General features: G+C 44.2%; 1 protein-coding gene across 1 annotated transcript; it reads right to left on the reverse strand.

The window, feature by feature from the left end:
- Nucleotides 1-358: 358 nt before the first annotated feature.
- LOC311052474 (BTB/POZ domain-containing protein KCTD1-like) lies at nucleotides 359-25904 on the reverse strand (the record flags this gene model as incomplete). Its single annotated transcript, XM_084067434.1, has 6 exons — nucleotides 359-685; nucleotides 6126-6446; nucleotides 7337-7481; nucleotides 19208-19401; nucleotides 22959-23178; nucleotides 25702-25904. The coding sequence occupies 6 exons, from the start codon at nucleotides 25902-25904 to the stop codon at nucleotides 359-361; spliced, it is 1410 nt and encodes a 469-aa protein (XP_083923560.1).
- Nucleotides 25905-26033: the final 129 nt, after the last annotated feature.

The raw sequence follows: 26033 nt of genomic DNA on the forward strand, positions 1-26033 counted from the left end.
ATTGTGATATACGTAAAACCTTAAAGGAATATTCACCCAAAACAATTTATTTTCTATCAATTACTCACCCCATGAAGCCTTGAATACATGGAAATTATTTTTCCTTTTTTAGTCACATTCCTGAGCCAATAATCCAATATTTGATCTGCAAGCTCACAACGCGATGCATTGTGAGCTTTCAGATCTGCTATTTTAGCCGAAGAAGAAAAATCCAGTGTATGACGAAGGACAATTTCACGATAAATTAAAATCTCTGTGATATGATTATTGTTGGCGTTTTTTTGTTTTGTTTAGTTTTTTATTGTGATAAATGATAATAACGATTACTGTCCCAGCTTGATGAAGTTCAGGATGAATATTAGTCCAGCGGTTCCTGTTTAATGTGTATGAGGCTGGGAGGCATCGGATTGGCCGTCCCCTCCCTGCGTGTGAGGCTGGTAGGCGTCGGATTGGCCGTCCCCTCCCTATGTGTAAGACTTGGAGCCGTCAGATTGGCCGTCCCCTCCCTGTGTGTGAGGGTGGGAGGCGTCGGATTGGCCGTCCCCTCCCTGCGTGTGAGGCTGGGAGGCGTCTGATTGGCCACCCCCTCCCTGCGGAGAACGTACTCACTGAACTGGGTGGAGTCTACACCTCCACCACACGAGCCCACCATTTGGAAACCTCTCTGCTGCAGCCTCTCTAGAACCTGTGTACACACCCACCCACACACATCCACCCACCCACACACACACACACACACACACACACACACACACACACACACACACACACACACACACACACACACACACACACACACACACACACACACACACACACTTGTATTACCATTATAGTGACCACATCAACATTTTAGGATGGTAATTGTATGAATGACATTTAAGTACATAAATAACTGAATTGCCATTATGAATCGTTTCCTAATTGTAAACCTAACTTTTTTTCCATACAACAACATTTCTCTTAGAGGACCAGGAAAATGGTGTCTAAATTTCTATTTCTCAATTTAATTTGGTCTCCACACACACACACACACACACACACACACACACACACACACACACACACACACACACACACACACACACACACACACACGCTCGCACAAAGCTCACAATGCAACTCGTTGTGAGCTTGTCAGCTTGTAGATCGGCTAGTCTCGCTATTTGTGAAATAGGGCTTAAAGGTAAGTGATGTTTTTGTTTGGTTACAACAAAACGTTTTTTATTAAAAGGTTAAAGCTCTGTATTGTGATAGTAATCAACAGGAGCCCCATCCCTCCAGCTCTTTAATAAACAGAAAAATACATTTTATGGTGGGTGCAAACTTTCAGCCAATCAGGAGAGGGTACCCATTTATCAGCTGCATTTTTGATCGTGTTCCCGTTTTGTCTGCTCATTTCTTTGCGTCATCACTTCGAATTGCACTTGTTCATTCTGAATCCTGTACGAGTTCTCTATCCTGATTGGATAAAATTGTACCTGAAAATACTTTCTGAAAAAATGTTCTGTTTAATAAAGTACTATCAAAGTATACAGTCATTTAGTCATTTACAGTACATATATACAGCTTAATATAACACATACTTTAACCAAAGGAAATCACTTGCCCTTTGAAGACACGTTTGAAAGACCGTACCAGATCAAATGAAACTTTTCAAAGACAGCATAACATACTACAGCATAATATAGTAGTCACTTTGTAGAGTTCTCTGTTCTCAGTTGAGTGCAAGGAATGTCACACGATAATATCATCATGTCCTTGTTACCTCAGAGCAGAGGGTGTGTGTGTGTGTGTGTGTGTGTGTGTGTGTGTGTGTGTGTGTGTGTGTGTGTGTGTGTGTGTGTGTGTGTGTGTGTGTGTGTGTGTGTGTGTGTGTTACTAACAATAGCTGAGCTCCAGGGCTGGGTTCAGCAGACAGAATCCGTCTCACTCTGCTTCTCTGACCCAAAACACCACTCTCTCTCTCTCTCTCTCTCTCTCTCTCTCTCTCTCTCTCTCTCTCTCTCTCTCTCACACCCCCCTTTCATTTATCTCCCTTTCCCTCACTACTCTCTCCTCTGCCTCAAGCACTCAACCAGAGGACTGCTTGAGGCATAGGCCTACTGACAGAATGAGACAGACAGACAGACAGACAGACAGAGATGGGGAGAGAGAGAGAGAGAGAGAGAGAGAGAGAGAGAGAGAGAGAGAGAGAGAGAGAGGGAGTTAGAGCAGGGGTGGGCAACTTTGATGATGGAGAGGGCCACTATATTGCCACACTCACACCAGAGGGCCACATTGCATATACTGTCGGGCCATTCTATGTCACACAAAAGGTGCAAAAATAGTAGATCTACAAGCTCAAACACGTCGCAGTGCGACGCATTTTGACATTTTTTTTGCTATTTTTGAATTGGAATCCTGAAAAGTAACTTTTTTTTTTAATTTCAAATGCATTTAGTTATACTTATGTTAACTTTATGAACTTAAATACAAATACATTGGACATAAAAATGACAGAATTTGAATAGTAGTCATTAAGCTACTATTATAGACTGAAGTTCTACATGCTCGCAACGGGTTGCAATGTAACACATTGTGATCATATAGATAGGCTAATTTAGCTATTTTAGAAAACAATTACAGCAGAGGTGTTCAACAAGCGGTTCGGGACACCTAGGGGTCCTCAGAGTTACTACAAGGGGACCGCCAAATCTTTGTGTGATACGATCAGATTCGTTTTTTTGCATTTTTGCTATTCTGAGAACTTTGGTGTAGAGGCAAAGAAGAACAGACCAAGTGCAGAGTGAAAGATCAAGTTTACTAAGTATTGACAGTTTATGTGGTTAAAGTAATACTAACTTTTTCAATAAAACTAAAGTTACATTGTATATCTTTTGTGAGTGGCAAATGTTTCACAACACCCACTCCATGAATTTCACCCCCGAAAGCCTTTTATTTATATATTTTATATTATTGAACGGTGTCGGGGGAGACTCTCCCGCGGAAATGACGTCATCTGGCCGGAAAACGGAAGCGGAAATACACCGGTTTCCTGTTTGGCCAGGAACTACCGCACCAGTTTCCTGTTTGGCCAGGAACTATACCGCGCTAATAGCAAAAACGAAACTCACGCTGTTTTTAAGAGATTGTATGATTTGAAGATCCAAAAACAACAGAAAAAGACAACACAGCTCACTCACGGTAACTAAAGATCCACTGGCTAAGAGAAACGATCCACAGATCGTATAAAACAATTAAAAGAACGCTTTTTGAAACGCTTCCGTCTTCCGGTGAAAACAAATGGAATTCTGGGTAACAGAGGAATAAACGAACGGCCTGCAGTGACGGTAATGACCAGCAGAGGCTGCTAAAAATCGTTATTTGTGGACCTGCATTGTATAACTTTAAATCTATCACGTTAACATGAATCCAACACACAACGCTTGACAGTGCTGTCAAACAAGTCTATAAACCTATCTATGAAAAGGTTGAATCTGTAACACAATTTTATACAATATATAGTGGGGGTCCCTGCTTCATCTTTCTCTCAGCTTAAGGGTCCTTGGCCTGATAAATATGAAATACCCCTGATTTACAGTATAAGTTCTGAGCAGTGGTGGAAAAAGTACTCATAATACCACAATATAAAATACTCTGTTACAAGTAAAATGCTTGTGTTCAAAATGTTACTTGAGTAAAAGTACAAAAGTATTGGCTTCAAAATATACTTAAAGTACCAATAGTTAAAGTACTGAAATGTCTGAAAATAGCAGATCTACAACTAAGCTCACAACGCGTCGCGTAATATCTGAAAACTGTACTTAATTAAGTACAGTACTTGAGTAAATGTACTTATTTATCAGCTTCAATTTTTAAGTGTTCCAGTCTACTCATGTCTTTGTGTCAACACAAACATTCTATAGCAATGATTAATATCAGAATATAAAGCTATTTAACAGTTATTTGAACCCATTAAGAATAGCAGATATACAAGCTCATAGCGCGGCACCGAGTGCCGCGCGACGAGCTTGTAGATCTGCTATTTTTTTGTAATCGTGAAAATGTGTGCAAATCTTTGAATATATACATTTTTAAAGCGAACATTTTTAACTCAAATCGTTGCTTCTGGGGGTCCCTGGAACAAAATATTTTGATGGAGGTCCACGGCCAAATACATATAATTTTGGGGGTCCTGGACATGAAAAAGATTGAACACCACTGATATAGAAACATACGTTTTTCAGAAAACTGTTGAGATTTAGGAGACATGTAGAATCGGCTTCAGGTCTCAATGGGTTAACAACAACAAAAAAGTATCACTTACCCCAGTGGTTCTCAACATGTGGGTCGAGACCCCCAGGGGGGTGATTTTGGGGGGTCCCCAGATGATTAGTGTGTATACAGGGTATCTGCACATTTATAAAGTGACAATTTAAGGACATTTAAGACCTTTTTAATACTGTAATTCTTTTTTTAACCCATTTAGACCTGAGGCCGATTCTAACACGCCTTCTAAATCCTGACCTAAGTTTTCTGAAAAATACTTATTCAAAAATTACAACAAATGTATCTTTCTATTCCCGTCCTGAAAGGTATAGTTACAAATAGGGGTTCCCGTCCAAAACTGGACGGTTACTGCGTCAAAAGTAATCAACAAACTATACTATAAAACATTGTTGAGAACCACTGATTTACCTTACCTTTAACATGACAGTAAACCGTTGCTTCTCAAAGTGGGGTCTGGGGACCCCCAGGGGTCCTTGGGGGGGGGGGGGGTCCCCAGCTAAATGTGTTAATATAGCGTCACAATCACTTTTATAGTGCGGCACCGATGCTATGAGCTTGTAGATCTGCTTCTTTTTTTTTTAAATGAAAAAAAAAATGAAAATTTGTGCAAATCTTTGAATATAATATTTCTTTAAAGCAAACATTTAAAGGACGACTTCACCCATGTTCAACCTGTCTTCATTTAACTGGTCCTCACCAATGCTCATGATAATATGGCACCATTTGTATCTACTTGGTATGTGTCTGAGGAGGGCTGTGGACAGTTCAGAAACCCGTCTACCAGTGACATCGTCGATGGGGAATCCAAGCTAATAGAAACTACAGGCTTTCTATTCCTGGAAAGTTAGCATGTTATAATGGAAGCCATTGTTCTCGCGTTAATAAAATAAAAAATATGAAATATTGAAGAAAAAATATAAACCTTCCTAACGATGACGTCACTGGTAGATGGGTTTCTGAAGTGTCCACATCCCTCCTATGAGACACAGACTGAGTAGAAAAAAATTACACAATTTTATCAGGAGCATTAGTGAGGATCTGCTATATGAAGATAGGTTGAACATGGGTGAAGTCGTCCTTTAACCCAAATCTTTGCTTATGGAGTGGTCCCGGAACTAAATATGTTCACATGGGGTCCGTGGCCAAAATACATATCATACCTTGACATTACAAATCTTTGAGAACCACTGCAGTAAAACAGGGTCTTACCTGTACAGAGTTAACGTGACAGTAATCTGAGTTCCAAGAAGTTTTCGCCAGCTCTCGCATACAATCGAGAGGGGCGAGGAAACTTCTGGGCCAGAGCCCTGGTATTTGTGGACGGGATGTAACTTACGCTCAGAATCTGAGCGGACACGCCTCTTACCGGTCTGAGAGCTGTGCAACTCGTCTAAACAGTCCGACGAGAGGCAAACAGCAGTACACAACAATGGCGGCCACAATTTCTCAAGGAGAAATTGCTTTCCCGTCGCTCCTATTTACATGCAACACCCACTGCATGTGGATCCCGCCCCCTTTTCTTCATTGGCTGTTGATTTGAATCAGAACGCAGTGGCCGCGCCCCTGCTGTCCAGGCTCTGAGGCAAAGTCTCCCAGACTAACGTGACAGTAAAACAAGTTCTTACCTGTACAGAGTTAACGTGACAGTAAAACAAGTTCTTACCTGTACAGAGTTAACGTGACAATAAAACAAGTTCTTACCTGTACATAGTTAACGTGACAGTAAAACAAGTTCTTACCTGTACAGAGTTAACGTGACAATAAAACAAGTTCTTACCTGTACAGAGTTAACGTGACAGTAAAACAAGTTCTTACCTGTACAGAGTTAACATGACAATAAAACAGGTTCTTACCTGTACAGAGTTAACGTGACAGTATCCGTTGAGAGGGAAGCGGACGATGTGAGTGGAGTCGTGGCTCCTCCAGCCGGAGGAGGGGTTGTCCGCCGCGTTGCCCACGACGACGTCTCCCACCTCGGGGAAGACCTCCTGGATGAGCGCCGCACGTCCGCTCAGCGCGATCCTCTCCCCCAGCTGGGGGGCCACGCGGACCACCACGCACTCGCACGGCCGCCACGCCCGGCCCGCCTCACGCTCGCGCCTCCAGCGCTCCAGCGCGGCCCGCAGCGCGCCCAGCCGGAAGAAACACGCCTCCTCGTGCAGGAGAGAGTACTCCTGGAAACAGTGGGGGAAAGTAACATAAGTACGTAACGTAATGCCTGTATTTTTATGCCAATACTTGTACTTTTACTCAAGTAACATTTTGAGCTTGTAGATCGGCTATTTTTGCTACTTTTATTTTGTGTTACATAGAATGGTGAACGGCATTCATTTACGAAAAAAGTTAAAATACGGAGATAAGAGGTGTCTGCCCGACAGTATAATGCAATGCCCTCTGGAGTGAGTGTGGAAATATAGTGTCCCTCTCCATCATCAAAGTTGCATCACCCCTGATCTGGATTATGCTATAGATATATCTTGTTTTTTGCCTATCCCCCCCCCCCCCCCCCCCATTCCTGAAAACAACAAAAACGACGGAGCTTGCAGTGGGTGAAACAAATAAACTCTATTCACAGCAGCCATATTGTGAAGACATTCACAGGTGTTACCAATGATACTAATGAAGGCTCTGTTCCATCCTGGTCAAACAGAGTCAGGGTGTTGATGTTGTGCATGTTGGCCCACTGGAAACACTCTGTTACACCAGTGGGTCTAAAATGTGGGTCCAGGGACCCTCATGGTTCCTTAAGGGGTTTCCAAATGGCCCCTTACGAGTGTGTAACTCTGAGAGTGTACAAATGGAACCAAATGGACCCGTAAGGGTGCATTTGGTTCCATTTGTACACTCTCAGAGTTATGGGGGTTGTGGAAATTGAAAAATCTGAGAACCACTATACACTAAATGGAATGGAGCCTTCATTAGTATCATTGGTAACACATGTGAAGGAAGTGATATTATGGCTGCTGTGCATAGAGCCTATTTCACCCACTACTGTGATGTGACAATAAAGATATATTCTGACGTCTAAACACATGCAGAGGGCGGGTCTCAGAGAAACACTCACTTTGAAGTCGTCGGGGATGAGCAGTTTGGAGGTGCGCAGGAAGTTGAGCACGTAGCGGAACATGGGACCGTCGCGATCAATGAAGTAATGCTGTTTCAGGCTGTCCAAGACGATTGGCTCAGTTCCAGCGAACAGCTGGCCAATCCTGACCCAGAAAAACAACAACCACAAAAAAACGGATGATAAATTGTATTATACGCCGTGGAATTATGGATAATAGACCCGATTTACATCTCACATTAACATGTGTCCTCAGTATTAACCCATTGAGACCAGGAACGCATCTGTGAGATTTCTTTAAGAAATGTATATGTGATACCCTCACAATTGTGAAGCAACTTGTGAAGTAACTTTTATTTTTTTGAAAATGTGTAAGCACTTGTTATTTAAAGTATGGTCCAGTACATTTCTTATTTTTATTATTCCTATGGTCACAAGCCAAAGTAATATCAGTAGTAATTCACTGTAGGTCACTTGGGATGAGAAGCGGAACCTTTGTGTGTGCAGCAGGTGTTGCCTAAGGGTCCCCTTTAAGGGCTGGGTGCCTCACCCTTTTCCTTCAGAGGAAAATTAGGAACACAAGTGAACGGTAACGGTAAAAAGTCCGCAAATTGACACGCTGATTGAGTGCATAATGGCGTCTCCCTCGTGTTATCCCCATAGAGTTAAAAATAATAGAGAGGGCACCGGATATCGCCTCCCGTCCACTTGCATTGAGTTGCTCACCCAGCGCGTGAAGCGAATTCACCCCTTCTTCCGGGTTGTAAAGTGTGATGGGCGTAGCCTATTTGGGGCCACTGTGATCCGTTCTGCGTCACAGAAGTGACGCGTTTTACGTCACAGAGGTGCGCGTCCCTGTGCGCAAGCGTGTGCGCAAGCTCGTGAGCCAAGCCCATTGGTCGAAACAGTTTTCGCACAGTGGCCCCATTCCGTTTAAGCTGCAGTACCTACGAATGGCCAGCATGTCCATTTCGCTTCAATGCAAGCACTGGGTTCTGGGGGCTTGGTTATCCCATTGAAGATGGCGTTTGCCTCGTTGTGTACTGAACACAGTAACATGTTTGTTTACATTTATCCACGACATTTCCAATGCTTGCTACCTGAACACTTGACAGATACATGATTGGTGAAGGGTTTTCTAAGAATTATCTAAAGCTAACTTTTGTTTTATTTTCATTACTTGGTGCTGAGGTGATGAACAAACATTTTGCATTTACAATACTTTTCTAGTGATACTCTCTTTATATTTTCGAAGTATTTTGGGTGCATTATCTTTATTATTGATTAATGGCTTTATGGCAAAAGTGCATTTATTGTGTTTGAGTGTATTTTGAATATGCTCCACTTTAATTGATATTCCCTCAATGTGATGATGTCAGATGTTTTGAAAAGACAGTGAACTACTTAAGATAGCTTTAAGCTAAAGAATGTGATTATGTTGCACAGAGACTGATCCTTGATTTTATATCAGATGCAACTTGATGTTGAGCTAATTGCACTATGTGATGGTAGCTATATGGGACCAGTACAAATACTGAAATATGGCCTTTGAATGTATTTCATTGTGATATGATGACTATGAGGTTTAATGGGAATATTGAAGCCAAATGGTTATATTGTGAATGTGAAGTGAAAATATGCAAATGTATTTTAAGGGACAGCAGCTCTTACACACAACAGATATACAGATACTCACCTGTAAAACACAAACACATATTCAACACATTCACCCACACACATACATGCCATACCTACCTGAACACACACACACACACACACACACACACACACACACATACTTAACCTGGAAGAGAAGAACTACACACACATACATTTCATACTTACCTTGAACCTAACCAAAGGACTTTGTTAAAAAGAGACATTATTGCAGTTTTGGGAAATGTTGATTGATTGATTTATTGTGATATATTGTGATGCTTTATTGTATTATTGTGAATAAATTGAGAGGAAAATTAGGAACACAAGTGAACGGTTCATGTCTCATTCCTGTGCCTGTGTTTACTGTGTTTTTCAGACTGAGACCAGTGAGGCATTGAACCAAAATTCAATCCTGTTACTGTGGTACCCGACCCAGCTTGGGACCCGTAACAAATTGTGGGGGCTCGTCCGGGATCAGCGCCACCTACTGGATGGAAGCTGATCTAGTGATATCAGAACCACGAGACTGAGGTGACGAGACGTGATTGCAGACCAGGAGTCAGCCAGTGGGTGTCCATAGGGGGAGATAAGGGAAAAGATCTCCTCGCCAGGGAGCCGCACTGCTGAATCGTGAGGTCAACAGACGTCAGTCGCCAAGGAGCAACGCTGCTGGTTCACCAAACCAGCATTCACCACAACGAGACATCGCCTTACCATCAGAGCAACGCACACCATGTCCCAAGTACGTAAGGAGCTGGTGTGGACCATCAAAAAGAAGCTGTTTAAGCTCTCAAGTACCAACATCTACCAGGTTGCAAGGGACCTTGCAACTGACACCGCCGACATCGATCAATTGAGCCCAACTGATGAGGAAGGATGCATGGACTATGTCATCTCCTGCATACAGTCTGAAGCCCTGCTAGGAAGTGAGGATCAAGGCTTGGGTAAACTGATGATGCTGAATGACGTGATAGGAAAGATAATAATTGATGCAGAATTGCCAGTTGAAACACCACATGTGGTACCCAGCACCAACCCAACCCCTTCCCTTTCAGACCACTTATCACCACCACCGCACCCCCAGACCGACGGCACCATTATGCCACCCCATCCCCATTCCAACCCCCCTGTCCACACAGCCCCACTAGACCACACACTACTACCACCCGACCCCCAGATCAACAGCACCATTATGCAACCCCATCCCCATTCCAACCCCCCTGTTAACGCAACCAACCAGCCAGTAGAGGAACTGAGAATACTGTATGAAGAACTGGGTAAGAAACTGAGACAATGTGAAGATACAGCTACCGCCCCCGCCCCTACACACAACCACCAAGGTGGAGCCGTGTCAAACCCCTATTCACAGAGCACAGCAGAGAGAATGGTTTCCCTAAGAGACCTTCCCTATCTCCAGCGCAGAGAGTTTAAGGTACATGGTGGCCAAGTTGGAGACCAGAGCTCTGACATTAGCTACAATAGCATCAGTAAGCAGATGGATGAAGGAGTCAAAGATGGTTTCGCAGACGCCGAGGTGGTCCGCAGCGTGCTGAGAATCATCAAACCAGGCACATTCAAGGACATGCTGTCAAACAAAGATGATTTGGCTGTCCCTGAACTCAAGGTCTTCCTCAGGTCCCATCTTGGGGAGAAGGCAACTACTGAGATGTTTCAGGAGTTAATGTGCGCCCGGCAAGCTGAACAAGAGCCACCTCAGCAGTTCCTGTACCGCATGATTGGACTCAAGCAGAAACTCCTTTTCCAGTCAAAGCAGGCCAACACAGACATCTCTTATGATCCAAAGACCATCCAAGAGGTCTTTCTCAATTCAATCTATCAGGGCCTGGGAGCAAAACACACAGACCTTCGACAGAGACTGAGACCCCTTGTCTCAAACAGCCAAGTCACTGATGAGGAAATTCTCGGCCAAATGACAAAAATGATCAACGACGAGAATGAACATCAGCGCAGACTCGGCCAGCTTCCCCGCCAAAAGACAACACCTGCTCACAGTGCCAAGGTGGAAACAGGAGATAAACAGACTGATGACAAGCCTAGAGTCACCGCTGCAGACAACAAGAACGTTCAGACCATACAACAGCTCAGTGCACAGGTGGAGACCCTGACACAGATGATGGCCACTCTAATGGATCAACAGGTAAGCAACACCCAGTTGGCCCACTCAATGCCACCACCCGCCCAAATGTTGCCCCAATCCCCGTCACATCACCACTTTCAACCACCCCCCAGTCACATCCCTACCCTGCCATCGCCAGCCCGAGCATTTCCCCAATCCCCATCACACCACCCTTTCCAGTCACCCCCTAGTTACATCCCCCAATCCTCCTTCCAAGCGAGGGGAAGAACATTTCGTTGTCCAAAATGTACAGAACAGAACCTACAGGAGTGCAACCACTGCTTTGTGTGTGGAGAGACAGGACACCGGGCAGTGGGATGCTTGAAGCGGACCAGGTTTCAGGGAAACGAGACCCGGTCTCTGCCGAGGGACAGCCAGAGACCGGTGCACAGCTTCAGTCCCGACCAGTAAACCCCACTCCTAAATACCCCCCGAAACCGCCCAAGAACCCCAAACCCCAGACAACCCTTAACTGCCAGAGTACCACCAGATGCCGAGCACCCCTAGTTGGAAAGGCAAGCCAACTGAAATGTTTAATCAATGGGCACCCAGCCACAGTCCTGTTTGACACTGGCTCACAGGTGAGCATAATCGACCGAGCGTGGGCTAACACTCACATCCCCAGTTACACGGTGAGATCGCTGCAGGAGCTCCTCGAAGCAGATCTGGAAGTCTATGCAGCAAACGGCCAACCCATACCTTATGACGGGTGGGTGGAGCTCACCGTCAACCTCACAGGAAATGATGACCCAAATCTCACTGTCCAAGCCCCCTTCCTAGTCAGCCAGATGTCCATGCCCCAGCCTTTGTTAGGAGCCAATGTACTTGAAGAGGTAATCAAGAGACAGGAGTCCTCTGGTGCTGCCGTAGACACAGTAGTCAGCCTCCTACGCAGCGCATTCGGAATGGAGGAAGAGCAAGTGAAGGCCATGGTCAATTTCATTCAGGTCCCCCAAAAGACATTCTGTGACCCAGCCATAGTAAGAGTGGGCAGAGACAATATTGTTATTCCAGCCGGAAGTGCAATACATGTGTGGTGCAGGGTCCCCCCTAACTTCGACACCACTGATCCCCTTGTCCTGTATGAACCCGCAGAGGAGAACCCTGTTTTAGGACAGCTGAGTCTAGGAGAAGGCCTCCTGGAGATCAACCACAGACGGCGGCCTTACGTTAAAGTGCCCATTTCCAACCACTCAAAGCATGAGGTCACCCTGCCAAAGAGAACGCCCCTAGGTGTCATCCAACATGTCACCAAAGTCCTTGAGACAGATGCAACAGAGTCACATAGAGCTGATGTCGCACTGACAAAAGTAACGGCAGAGGTTAGCCACGTCGCCTCTCCCAGCATAACCCCCACTGAGCCCTGGCTACCGCCTGTCGATATCAGCCATCTGAGCCCTGAGCAACAGCAGATGGTGAAGAGAGTGCTCTGTGAGGAGTGTGGGGCCTTTGCTCAGGACAGTGGCGACATCGGTTGCATTCCCTCACTACAGATGGAGATACGGCTCAAGGATGACATTCCAGTGCAAAAGTCCTACGCATCGATCCCGAAACCACTCTACAAAGAAGTGAAGGAATATGTTCAGGAGCTAATAGTGAAAAAATGGATCGTTAAGTCCCAATCCCCCTATGCAGCCCCTGTCATATGTGTGAGAAAGAAGGATGGGTCTTTGCGCCTGTGTATCGACTACCGGCTCCTAAACAACAAGACAGTGCCAGACCGACACCCCCTCCCCCGGATCCAGGATCTCACAGACTCACTGGGAGGTTATGGCTGGTTTTCGATACTCGACCAGGGCAAGGCCTATCACCAAGGCTTCATTGCAGAAGGATCAAGGTACATGACAGCGTTCACGACCCCCTGGGGACTGTACGAGTGGGTCAGAATACCCTTTGGGTTATCCAACGCCCCAGCAGCATTTCAAAGGAGCATGGAGGAGATGCTCGACACACTCAGAGATGAATGCTGCATCCCCTACCTTGATGATGTGTTGTGTTTCTCTAAATCCTTTGAGGAGCATGTGCAAGTGCTACGCAAAGTCCTACAAGCCCTCCAGCGCCACGGCGTAAAACTTAAGTCAGAGAAGTGCGAGCTGTTCCGCAAAGAGGTCCGATATGTTGGCCGGTTGGTGTCTGCAGACGGAGTAAAAGTCGATCCCAAAGACCTGGAGGCTGTGCGGGTACTGAAACACAGAACACCAAAGACAGTCGGAGACATCAGACAAGTGCTAGGCTTCCTGAGCTACTACAGAAGCTACGTACAAGACTTTTCACGAATAGCCCAGCCCCTGTATGACCTGCTCAAGGTACAGTCTGACACCCCCCAGTCCAAACCCTCACGAATGAAGACAAAATCCCCCCAACAGTCCTCTCGCACCCCAATTGAGTGGAATGAGAAACACCAGCAGATCTTGGAACGCCTGATAGACATGCTGATGGAACCCCCAGTGTTGGCGTACCCAGACTTTAATCAACCTTTCACACTCCATACAGATGCGTCCCAAAAAGGTCTGGGAGCAGTCCTTTATCAGCACCAGGATGGAAAGTTGAGAGTGATTGCCTACGGGTCACGCACATTGACACCAGCGGAACAGAACTACCACCTGCACAGCGGTAAGCTTGAGTTTCTGGCATTAAAATGGGCCATATGTGACAAATTTAGGGATTATCTATTCTATGCCCCTCATTTCACTGTCTTCACAGACAATAATCCGCTCACATATGTCCTAAGTACTGCCAAGCTCAACGCAGTAGGCCACCGGTGGGTGGGACAGCTTGCTGATTTTCGTTTCGACATCAGATATTGGCCAGGCAAAAGTAACATCGATGCCGACACCCTATCTCGTTGTCCCCTTGACATCACCGCCCTCATGACACAGTGCTGTGAAGAACTATCCGAAGAGGCCGTGTGTACTGTATGGGAAGGAACCCGAAGAGCTGAACAGAGAGACATTGCCTGGGTCGCAGCCCTCACCCTAGCATCCCAACCCCAACCCCCCATAGAACCACTGCAGGCGATTAGCCATGATGAGCTGGTGAGAGAGCAAAGAGCAGACTCTGCGATTGGAAAAGTCATGGAATTAAAGGAGAACAACACACCACCAACAGAGTGCAACAAAGGGAACTGTGACATAGACACCATGAGGCTCTTAAGAGAGTGGAGCAAGTTACACATAGAGGATGGCCTACTCTACAGGAAAACCATAGGTAGAAGACAATTGGTCTTACCTGCCACCTACAGACAACTAGCTCTCACCTACCTGCATAACAACATGGGCCATGTCGGTGTAGAAAAAGTCCTGACTCTAGCAAGAGAGCGCTTCTACTGGCCTTTCATGAAGAGAGAAATCGAGGAGTACATCACCAGGAAGTGCCCCTGTCTAAAGCAGAAGAAGCCAGCCGTGCATGAAAGAGCGCCCATGGGCAGTATTACATCAAATTCGCCCCTCGAACTGGTGTGTATTGACTTCCTTCACCTAGAACCCTCCCGTGGTGGATGTGAGTACATTCTCGTAGTAATAGATCACTTCACTAGGTTTGCGCAGGCCTACCCCACCCGAAACAAAGCTGGCAAGACAGCTGCCGACAAGCTGTTCAATGATTTTATCCCCAAGTTCGGGTACCCGTCTAAACTTCACCACGACCAAGGACGCGAGTTTGAGAACGAGCTGTTCAAGTCCCTGAGACAGTTAGCCGGCGTTGGCCACTCCAGAACCTCCCCCTATCACCCCCAAGGTAACCCTGTTGAAAGACTAAACCGCACACTGTTGCAGATGCTAAGGACCCTGGGAGAGAAAGAAAAGGAGAACTGGAAAGATCACCTGCCTCATGTGGTCCATGCATATAATTGCACAAAGCACGAAGCCACCGGGTTTTCCCCTTATTACTTGCTGTATGGCCATCATCCACGTCTCCCTGTCGACCTTCTCTTTGGCCTCATAGCAGATGAAGAGGATGTGACCCACAGAGGATATGCTGAAAAGTGGGCAGGAAAAATGATCGAGGCATATCGAATAGCCAATGCAAACAGTCAGCAGTCCAGCGCTAAGGGAAAGAAGTACTATGACAAGAGGAGCAGGGGTGTGACTCTTCAGCCTGAAGACAGAGTCCTCGTGCGTAACCTCAATGAGAGAGGTGGCCCTGGTAAGCTTAGACCCTACTGGGAGCAGACCATCTACATTGTGAAAGAGCAGGTCGGAGATAATCCTGTCTACAAAGTGACCCCTGAGACAGGAGGCCGTCCCACTCGCACTCTGCACAGAAACCTGCTGCTACAAGTCAATGACCTGCCAATAGAGCCGCCCCAGAGTCCAGTCACCAACACACGTGAGTCACACAAGAGAGCTAAGAGACACTCACAACCCCTAAAACCCACAGAACAGACACAGAGCCCAGGCACAAGTGACTCTGAAGAAGAGGAAGGAGTGTATCGTTACTGGCTGCGGGTACCTGTGGAAAAACCCAGAACTGACCGTAACATACCAGATCAAAATGTAACCCATGAGCCACACAGAAATCGTGAACAGAGTGAAACCCACTGGGAAGAGAGAGTCCACGTTGAACCTGAACAAGAACGACAAAGTGTCATCGAAGAGGAACCGGAAGTACACAGTGAGACTGAACATGACATGGATCAGCCTCAGCCCAACGGTGACCAAGAGATACCTGAAATAGTCTGCCTGGAGGAAGACATCCCAGAGCCTCAGCTTGAATGTCAAGTCCCTCTACGACACTCCACCAGGGTGAGACGGCCTGGCTACATGTTCACGTACCCAACCCTTGGCCAACCAGCCTACCAGCCCCGTCCCACTGTGAATGCAGTTGGAATCCATCCGATGCAGTGGAACCAGCTGTGCTACCCCCATCCCTATTCCCTGCCCTTTCAGCCCCCCATGCCCCCATCCATCACTCCCTACCCATTCCCACCCACTACATACCCAATTCATTGTTTCTGAACTGAACTGAAACACAGCAAAGACTGAACACACTCACAGACACAAACACACTCACATACACAAACACACTTGCGCACAAGAAGAGAAAGAAACTAAGTGCCACGGACGATATGCACACTAAGGACATTCGATACCTACCTTGGGAATGCTTTATTGTGTTATTCTTTTTCTTAAGTGAAGTTGTTGAATTTTGGGGTTTTCTATTATTAAGGTCAAGTGTCAGGAGCCACTATTGTTTGTCGGGGAGTGTGTGATACCCTCACAATTGTGAAGCAACTTGTGAAGTAACTTTTATTTTTTTGAAAATGTGTAAGCACTTTTTATTTAAAGTATGGTCCAGTACATTTCTTATTTTTATTATTCCTATGGTCACAAGCCAAAGTAATATCAGTAGTAATTCACTGTAGGTCACTTGGGATGAGAAGCGGAACCTTTGTGTGTGCAGCAGGTGTTGCCTAAGGGTCCCCTTTAAGGGCTGGGTGCCTCACCCTTTTCCTTCAGAGGAAAATTAGGAACACAAGTGAACGGTTCATGTCTCATTCCTGTGCCTGTGTTTACTGTGTTTTTCAGGTCAGTACACCGTGAAAACCATATTAACTTAACTCCTAAGGTTTAATGTTTATGTGAAGAGACTGTGATGGGTTTTAATGACTGATTTGAGTGTTTAATGTAGAGTTTAAGAAACGGTAAAAAGTCCGCAAATTGACACGCTGATTGAGTGCATAATGGCGTCTCCCTCGTGTTATCCCATTGAAGATGGCGTTTGCCTCGTTGTGTACTGAACACAGTAACATGTTTGTTTACATTTATCCACGACATTTCCAATGCTTGCTACCTGAACACTCGACAGATACATGATTGGTGAAGGGTTTTCTAAGAATTATCTAAAGCTAACTTTTGTTTTATTTTCATTACTTGGTGCTGAGGTGATGAACAAACATTTTGCATTTACAATACTTTTCTAGTGATACTCTCTTTATATTTTCGAAGTATTTTGGGTGCATTATCTTTATTATTGATTAATGGCTTTATGGCAAAAGTGCATTTATTGTGTTTGAGTGTATTTTGAATATGCTCCACTTTAATTGATATTCCCTCAATGTGATGATGTCAGATGTTTTGAAAAGACAGTGAACTACTTAAGATAGCTTTAAGCTAAAGAATGTGATTATGTTGCACAGAGACTGATCCTTGATTTTATATCAGATGCAACTTGATGTTGAGCTAATTGCACTATGTGATGGTAGCTATATGGGACCAGTACAAATACTGAAATATGGCCTTTGAATGTATTTCATTGTGATATGATGACTATGAGGTTTAATGGGAATATTGAAGCCAAATGGTTATATTGTGAATGTGAAGTGAAAATATGCAAATGTATTTTAAGGGACAGCAGCTCTTACACACAACAGATATACAGATACTCACCTGTAAAACACAAACACATATTCAACACATTCACCCACACACATACATGCCATACCTACCTGAACACACACACACACACACACACACACACACACACACACACACACACACACACACACACACATACTTAACCTGGAAGAGAAGAACTACACACACATACATTTCATACTTACCTTGAACCTAACCAAAGGACTTTGTTAAAAAGAGACATTATTGCAGTTTTGGGAAATGTTGATTGATTGATTTATTGTGATATATTGTGATGCTTTATTGTATTATTGTGAATAAATTGAGAGGAAAATTAGGAACACAAGTGAACGGTTCATGTCTCATTCCTGTGCCTGTGTTTACTGTGTTTTTCAGACTGAGACCAGTGAGGCATTGAACCAAAATTCAATCCTGTTACTGTGGTACCCGACCCAGCTTGGGACCCGTAACATATACACTCTCATTGTTAAATTATCCCTGATGATACTAAGTGATTGAGGTCCCTGAGATCAACATGGTATCAAAGAAGGGTCCGTGGTCTGGTGCCAGCCTGATCGCCAGAGAATTTAGTATACATTGCACGGATCCAGTGCATGTCATTCCGTGCATAGTCGCCTAGAAACCCAGAAATTCCGTGCATATGTACGGCGAGTCCCGCAGTGGGCGTAACCAGTCGCAACCCGGAAAAACCCGGAAGCAGAGCAGTCCCCACAACAACATTTACGATTCTGTGCCTATCGGTACATAACTCAAACGGTGCTGAGTATGCTCATGGGAATGTCGCAACGTTCGGGACGGCAACTCGCTCCTTTAGCTCGCTGGCCCCTTACGTGGCGACAATTCCCTTGCGCGCCTCCGAAATGGTTTAGTCACAATGGGGGAGATGCGAGGCGGCTCTCCACAGATTTTCGGGTTTTCCAGTTGTCTATGCACGGAATTTGAAAAACGTTCAATGAGAACGTTTCCTCTGGCGATCGGGTTTGCTGATGCATATCAAACTGGGGGTCCTCGAAATGTGTATGTTTGAGAATCACAGCTATGGCCGTAAAAAACAATATTCTCTTAGATGGGGGTCCCTAGCATATCTTTTCATATGGGGGTCCGCGGGCTAATATGTGTCAATTTGCAGTGGTGTAAAGTAACTTAGTACATGTACTCAAGTACTTAAGTACAATTTTGAGGTATTTTTTACTTTACTGGAGTATTCCCAATTTTCTGTATTTTTACATCTAGGCTATACTCCACTACTCATCTCAGAGGCAAATATTGTACTTTTACTCCACTACAATGAATTGAACACTTCAGTTACTAGTTACTTTGTAGATTTTGATTATTATTACAAAACATACATTAACCACTTCAGCCCTGTATACATTTCGGCCATTTGAAAATAGCCGATCTACAAGCTCACAATGCGCCGCGATGCAACGCATTGTGAGCTTGTTGATCTGCTATTTTCAAAATGCATTTTATACATTTGAAAACTCAGTTAAAAGGAACATTCTGCATAATGAGTACTTTTACTTTTGGTTCTTTACGTTTTGATACCAAACTTTTGTACTTTTACTCAAGTACATTTTGAATTCCGGACTTTTACTTACAACATTGCAGCATCGATACTTTAACTCAAGTAAAAAATGGCTTTACTTTTTCCACCCACCGTCAATTTGGTTCTCGTGCAGAGGACCCCCAGAGTCTTACCGTGATTGGGGGTACTTGGTGAGTGTGTCCAGGTTGCTGGTGTACATGTGTCCTCCCACGTCTATGTGGACGGGCGCGTTGGTTTTGGTGAGCTGTGCAGGGGTGGGGATGCCCGCACACATCACTGGAGACACAGGAGACACTGAGGCCAGCATTCTACTGGTGGTGATGCTGCTGGTGGTAGTATGGCTGTCCTAAGAGACAAATAAAACACACACACATTACAACTATACCTCTAGAGCTGTGGTTCTCAAACTTTTTCTAGGGGGAATTATGTGAAAAATTGTTACGGGGCGGATAATAGCATGACATTTGATACAGATGTCCCTTGGGTCATCCTAAAACATCCTAGAAGGGGTGCCCAAAACAATCTGAAACAGGAAGTGAGTTATAGACAAAATTCAAAATGGCCACCTAAACTGTTGACCGTTGACTCAAAAGACACCAAAAGAATCTCCAAAAAGCATAAAATGTGGCACCCTTAGGTCATCCTAAGACATCCTAGAAGGGGTGCCCAAAATAATCTGAAACAGGAAGTGAGTTATTGACAAAATTGAAAATGGCCGCCAACAGTGTTGACAGATGTGTACCTAAAGAATCTCATAAAAGCATGAAATGTGGTACAAATGTCCCTTGGGTGATCTGAACGCATCCTACCAAGGTTGCCCAAAAAGGTTTTAAACAGGAGGTGACCGCCTAAAGCAGTTGACACAAAAGAAAACATAAAGGGACGTCATAAAAGTGTATAATGTGGTACGTACCTTGAGTGCTTCTTGATATAAACGAGAAGGGTTATTTATTTGTTTGTTTGCTTGTTTATTAAACTTTTTATGAAGGGACCATGTTGAAGAAATTCTAAATGGCTGTTTAAACAGTTGACCACGGCAGTCTGCATATTATGCAGACTCAAATACGACAGGTTATGTGTAACAGAGTTAAAAGTTAATTTAGAATTTGTTCACTATTGAGCAGCACCAGCCAATATTTGTTGGTTCAAACTAATGTTTATACTGTGGTATTCGGGTGCACTGCATATCGCACTGTATGTCCTAGTGGTGTTGCCGTAGCTGCCTCAGTGGATTCCTGTTCTGCTGAGGGTAAGCGGTGCTCTTAAAACACAGTGATGTATTTTTATGATTTTGCTATGAAAAACCGTTCATTTCAGATGTAAATTGAAGCACACAGTGCTTAATTATTTTATGACGTTGGGTCATTATGAGGATATCATTCTGAGTGCAATTAACCCTTTTGTAAACGTCTTTTGTTTCATCACATTGGGACTAGTGATGACGTCATTCAGTGTTGTTCTTTTTCCGCGAAAATGAAATGAATGTACTTTTTGTTTTGTGTTGCACACAGAACGTCTGATGATATGCAGTGCCCATCAAAAGACAAATATTGTGTTATTTGTCTGTTTCCTACAGGTATGTGCAATATATAATGTACCAATTGTATAACAGTTGTTTTCATTGAATGTTCTGGCTGGTAGTTTTTCTGTAAACTCAATGTTGAGTCCAGTATGCTGAAAACTACTCTATTTAAGAGTATATAAAAAAAACACTATTAGATAGAAGTTTCTGTTATTGGTCAGGGAAACAGTATTAGATAGAGGTTTCTGTTATTGGTCAGGCTAAAATAAAAGAGTGGATTCCTGTTCTGCTGAGGAACGTCTGATGATATGCAGTGCCCATCAAAAGACAAATATTGTGTTATTTGTCTGTTTCCTACAGAATAAACTGTCAAACGTGGTTCCTGGTCTCATCCTTGCCTACCAAGTGGTATCCGTTACATATGCAGTGCATAACCTGCCATATTGTGTAGACTACCTTCTGTTTTCATTTCTACATCATCTTATTTATTTTACTTTCTGCATTCTTTTTTTTATTTTACTCTTTGAATCTTCTTTATTTATCTAACTCTCTGCATATTCTTATTTATTTTATTCTGCATCTTCTTGCTTGTTTTACACTTCTCATTTATGTTCTTCTTGATCATTACTGTTTTTTTCTGATTATTGTTTAGTAACTGTGCCATTTTGCAATTACCAGCACATTGGCATAATGCTCTGCAGTATTGATACTTTTACTATTCACTGCCAGAATTATTTCTGGCCGCGTTTGAACACTGCCATATTTTTCATTGAAAAAAAAAAAGTACTCAGGAGCCGAGATACAGAATTTTTAAGTTTTAAGTTAACAAGGAAGTGGATGGGAGTCTATATCTTCGAAAAATCATATCTCCTTGGTCTTTGGGTAAAAAAAAAAAAAAAAATCTAAAAAAATAAAAAAATTAAAAAAAAATATTTTTTATTTTTTTAATTTTTTAAAAAGTCGTTTTAGTCGTTCTAGGCAGGCATGGCTTATGGACAGAAGTCGTTTTAGTCGTTCTAGGCAGGGAATGAGTTAAGTAAAGAAATGTAGTACTTTTAGTGCAGTGTTGAAGCCAGTAGAGACTAAATGATATATTCTCCGTTTAAAATGTTGTTGTTTGCTTTGTCACTCGACACAGTTGATAAACACAATATAAATGAGCATCCATTACCGCCCAGAATTGAGGACATTTAGACGAGTGTGTGTGTGTGTGTGTGTGTGTGTGTGTGTGTGTGTGTGTGTGTGTGTGTGTGTGTGTGCGTGTGCAAGCCCAAATTTACAACAGGCGCACGTGCATGCACGCACGCACGCACGCACGCACGCTCGCACGCACGCACGCACGCACGCACGCACGCACGCACGCACGCACGCACGCACGCACACACAGAAATAAACATATCCAGCACATCTAAACGCTTCTAATTAATGGGACAAGCTTTTATTGTTGTCAGTCACAAAGGAGTGTGTCTATGTGTGTGTGCGTGTGTGTGCGTGTATGTGTGTGCGTGCGTGCGCGCGCGTGCACGCGTGCTCTTCACCCTGCGGCCCTCGTCACAGTGCATGCTGGGTAAATTCATCTCCAGGTATGGTCTCCCATGGCAACAGACCGACGGTCTGCCCCTCCCCCCCACCCCACCCCACGTTCAATGCAGTGTCTGAACTTCTTACATGTTTTAAACATTATTTTCACTTTTGTTTTGTTTGCTAACAGTCAGAAGCCCCAAACTTTATTGTGTTGGATATAAATGCTTCCAACATTATGTAGGCCTATTATTATCCAATGTTGCTGGCTGCAATGGAATCTATAATATTAAAAATCAAAACAAAAGGCGTACATTAAGGGAGAAGGGATTGCTTTAGGCTGTTCTATGAAATCCAATCATTTTCGGTTAGTTGTTTGTCCGCCCCCCCGCTTCTGCCCCCCCCACCGTCAAACAAGTCAACTCGACTTCAACTTTTACTGACACCAAGTCGACTTGCAAAAATCACAAGTCGTCAATGCCCTAGTGCAGGAGTCTTCAACAAGGGGGTCCGGGACCCCTAGGGGGTCCTCAGAGTTACTACAGGGGGTCCGCCAAATCTTTGTGTGATATGATTTTTTTTTTTTTACCTTAACCACTTGAACTCTAGCATCCCGTTTTCTAAGGAGAACTTTAGTCTTTAGCTGAGTGAGAGCTTCATCTCTCACTCAGCTAGGGGGTCCTTGGCTTGAAAAGGTTGAAGACCACTGCCCAAGTGTGTGTGTGTGTGTGTGTGTGTGTGTGTGTGTGTGTGTGTGTGTGTGTGTGTGTGTGTGTGTGTGTGTGTGTGTGTGTGTGTGTGTGTGTGTGTGTGTGTGTGTGAAAATAGAGTGTGAGTGTTTTGTTTTTGTTTTTTATTACCTGCGTGGGAACTGAAGCAGAAGCTGATTGGTTGACAGACTGCGTGAGACCGTGGGACGCCTCCGCCGCGGTGACGGGGGACGCGGTGACCTCCCCCCCGTGACGGACCACAACGCACAGCTTCTTGGGTGCAGGAGACCCCCCCATCGAGTCCCCGACGGGACCGGGGGTCCCTGATCTCTTGGCGGTGGTCCGGTGTGGCCTCGGGTCCGGGGGGTCTCTGGCAGTGGTGGAAAGTAAACTCAGTGCATTTACTCAAGTACTGTACTTTCATTTGAAGGCTCTGTTCCATTTAGTGTAGCACAGTGGTTTCCACGACCCCCATAACTCTGAGTGTACAAATGGAACCAAATGCATTTGGTTCCATTTGTACACTCTCAGAGTTACACACCTGTAAGGGGCCATTTGGAAGCCCATGAGGGTCCCTGGACCACAACTGTAGACCCACTGGTGTAGCAGAGTGTTTCCAGTGAGCCAACATGCACAATATCAGCACCCTGACTCTGTTTGACCAGAATGGAACAGAGCCTTCATTAGTATCATTGGTAACACCTGTGAATGTCTTCATACTATCGCTGCTGTGAATAGAGCCTATTCTCAAAATATCTTCATTTAGCCATCTGGAAAACGTATGTATGAATTGGTTACGTACAAGTTTTACTTTACTTGCGTAAGTATTTCCATTTTTCGATACTTTATACTGCTACTCCACTACATCTCATAGGCAAATAATATACTTTTTACTCCATTACAATTATTTGAAAACTTTACTTACAAGTTACTTTGTAGATACAGGGGCCATGTGTGGCGCCTTATCCCTTATGCCTAATCTTATTAGAAATGTTTTATTATTTTGAAAAACATTCTTAAAATAGTTCAAATAGCCGATCTACATCGATGGGTTGTGAGCTTGTAGATCCGCTATTTTCACTATTTCAAAATGCTTTTCAAAATAATAAAAAAGGCCTAATAAGATTGTGCATATGAACGAATGAGTGAATTTATTTGTAGATAAAAGGAAAGAGCACATCAGCTTTCCACATAAAGGATAAGGCGCAGGGCAAAATAGGGCCCTTAGACTATTATCATAAATCATTACTAATTTATGCTTCAGCTATTTGAAAATAGCCAATCTGACACAGTATTACTTTTTTTTTTGTGAAAACGTTTTTTTTGTAACTTTGGCACTGTATTTTGGGTGCCAGTGCTTTTGCACTTTAAAATTATGTGTTTCTTATAACACATACAGTATTTCTACATTGTGGTATTGCTATTATTACTATTCACTTAAAAAAAAAGGTTGTGTCATTTTATCATCTACTCAGGCTTTTGTGAACACCCAAGACATTAGACATTTTTTGTGAACACCCAAGACATTATATTATATATATATATATATATATATATATATATATATCCCCGGACCCCACTTTGAGAACCAATGGTGTAGTCGTGTGTACACACACACGCACATCCCGTCGTGGAGGCACAGAACACACACAAACACCGTCCCCCGTCGAAACACAGACACACACGCACACACACACACACACACACCACGGTACATGCTCCCGTCGCGCAAACACAAATAAAATGTACATTGTGACACGTGGCTCCCTAGCACGGAGAATGGCGTAGGCATGTTACTCCCCCCCTCCCCTCGCCCCGGGTCCCATCGCAAACACACACACACACACACACACACACACACACACACACACACACACACACACACACACACACACACACACACACACACACACACAGAGATCGTACAGCGCGTTTGTTTAGATCCAAGTGATTATCAATGATAGCGGCTACACCAGGCGCGCGGATACGCGAGTCCCCCATACGCAGACTTTTAAAATAGGACTGGATCTAAAAGTGCGCGTGTGCGTATGTGCATCGTGTGTGCGAAAAAAGTCTGGTGTGTTTCCACACTTTCCACAGTAAGAATGCACTCAGAGAGTGGGCGGGGTCTATGGTGTTGAAGGAGTCTAGTTGCCATGTAGGCCTACTGTAAGCGGTTTAGGGGCAATATTGGTGGTATTGTGTTTTGGCGTTGGTTGTGAAAGTGCAGGTGGGTGTGGGGACGCGTTGTGAGCTTGTAGATCGGCTGTTTTCCAAGAGGTAAGGTAAATGTGTGAAGGCGCTTCGTTTGGCCTTCTTTTCATAGACCTTGTTGCTTGTAGGGTTCGTTTCGTTTGGCCTTGTTTTCATAGACCTTGCTGCTTGTTTCTCTCGCGAAACCTGGCAACGCACACCAAGACGCATGCGCAGTTTGATCGGACACCACCCAAGACACCACCACCGTCCGTGAGGTTACTAGAATTATAGGAGGATATATATATATATATATATATATATATACTGTATATATATTTTTTATTTTTTTAACATTTTGTCATTTTATAAAAGAAAATAATTTTCCAATTACTTTTTTTTTAAATAAATGAAAAAAGTAATTGAAAAAACATGGCCCCCTCACATATTAGGAGGGCAGTATGAGTCACCAGAACCAAGGACGGGTGTCCTTGATTAATCTATCATGGTTAAAATGGAGTTTGAAGTTACAATGGGTTTGTATAGGAAAGGGGGCGTGATAAAATGAATATCAAATATCTAAATACTGAATCAAGCAACTTAAAAACTGTCTGGGGGGCTCACAAAAGCCTGAGTAGACGATTAAATTAACCAAAATGTCTTTTAAAGTGAAATATCCCTTTAAGTAAAACATGCGTACTTCTTCCAGGGGTCTGTGGTGGTCTGCAGGTAGGGGACCACTAGCTGCACGTGCTGCGTGCCGTTGACGGTCGCCTCGGAGACCGCGGGTCTCTGCATCGTCCCCACGCCGGCCACGCCGCTGAGCGTCGCTATGGAGACGGCTCCGATGCAGTGATTGGTGTAGGTCTTGGACAGCTTGGCGGCACGCGACAGCATCTGCATCCTTGTGCCCAGAAGGTTCTTACCTATGGAAAGCCAAGACGGTCATCTTTCACCCAAGTGTGCCCTGCCGTCAGTGTTGTAAAGTACATAGTAAGTACATTTACTCAAGTACTGTACTTAAGTACAATT

Source organism: Gymnoscopelus microlampas (assembly GCF_963454915.1).
Source record: "Gymnoscopelus microlampas genome assembly, chromosome: 9".
Taxonomy (NCBI): Eukaryota; Metazoa; Chordata; class Actinopteri; order Myctophiformes; family Myctophidae; genus Gymnoscopelus; species Gymnoscopelus microlampas.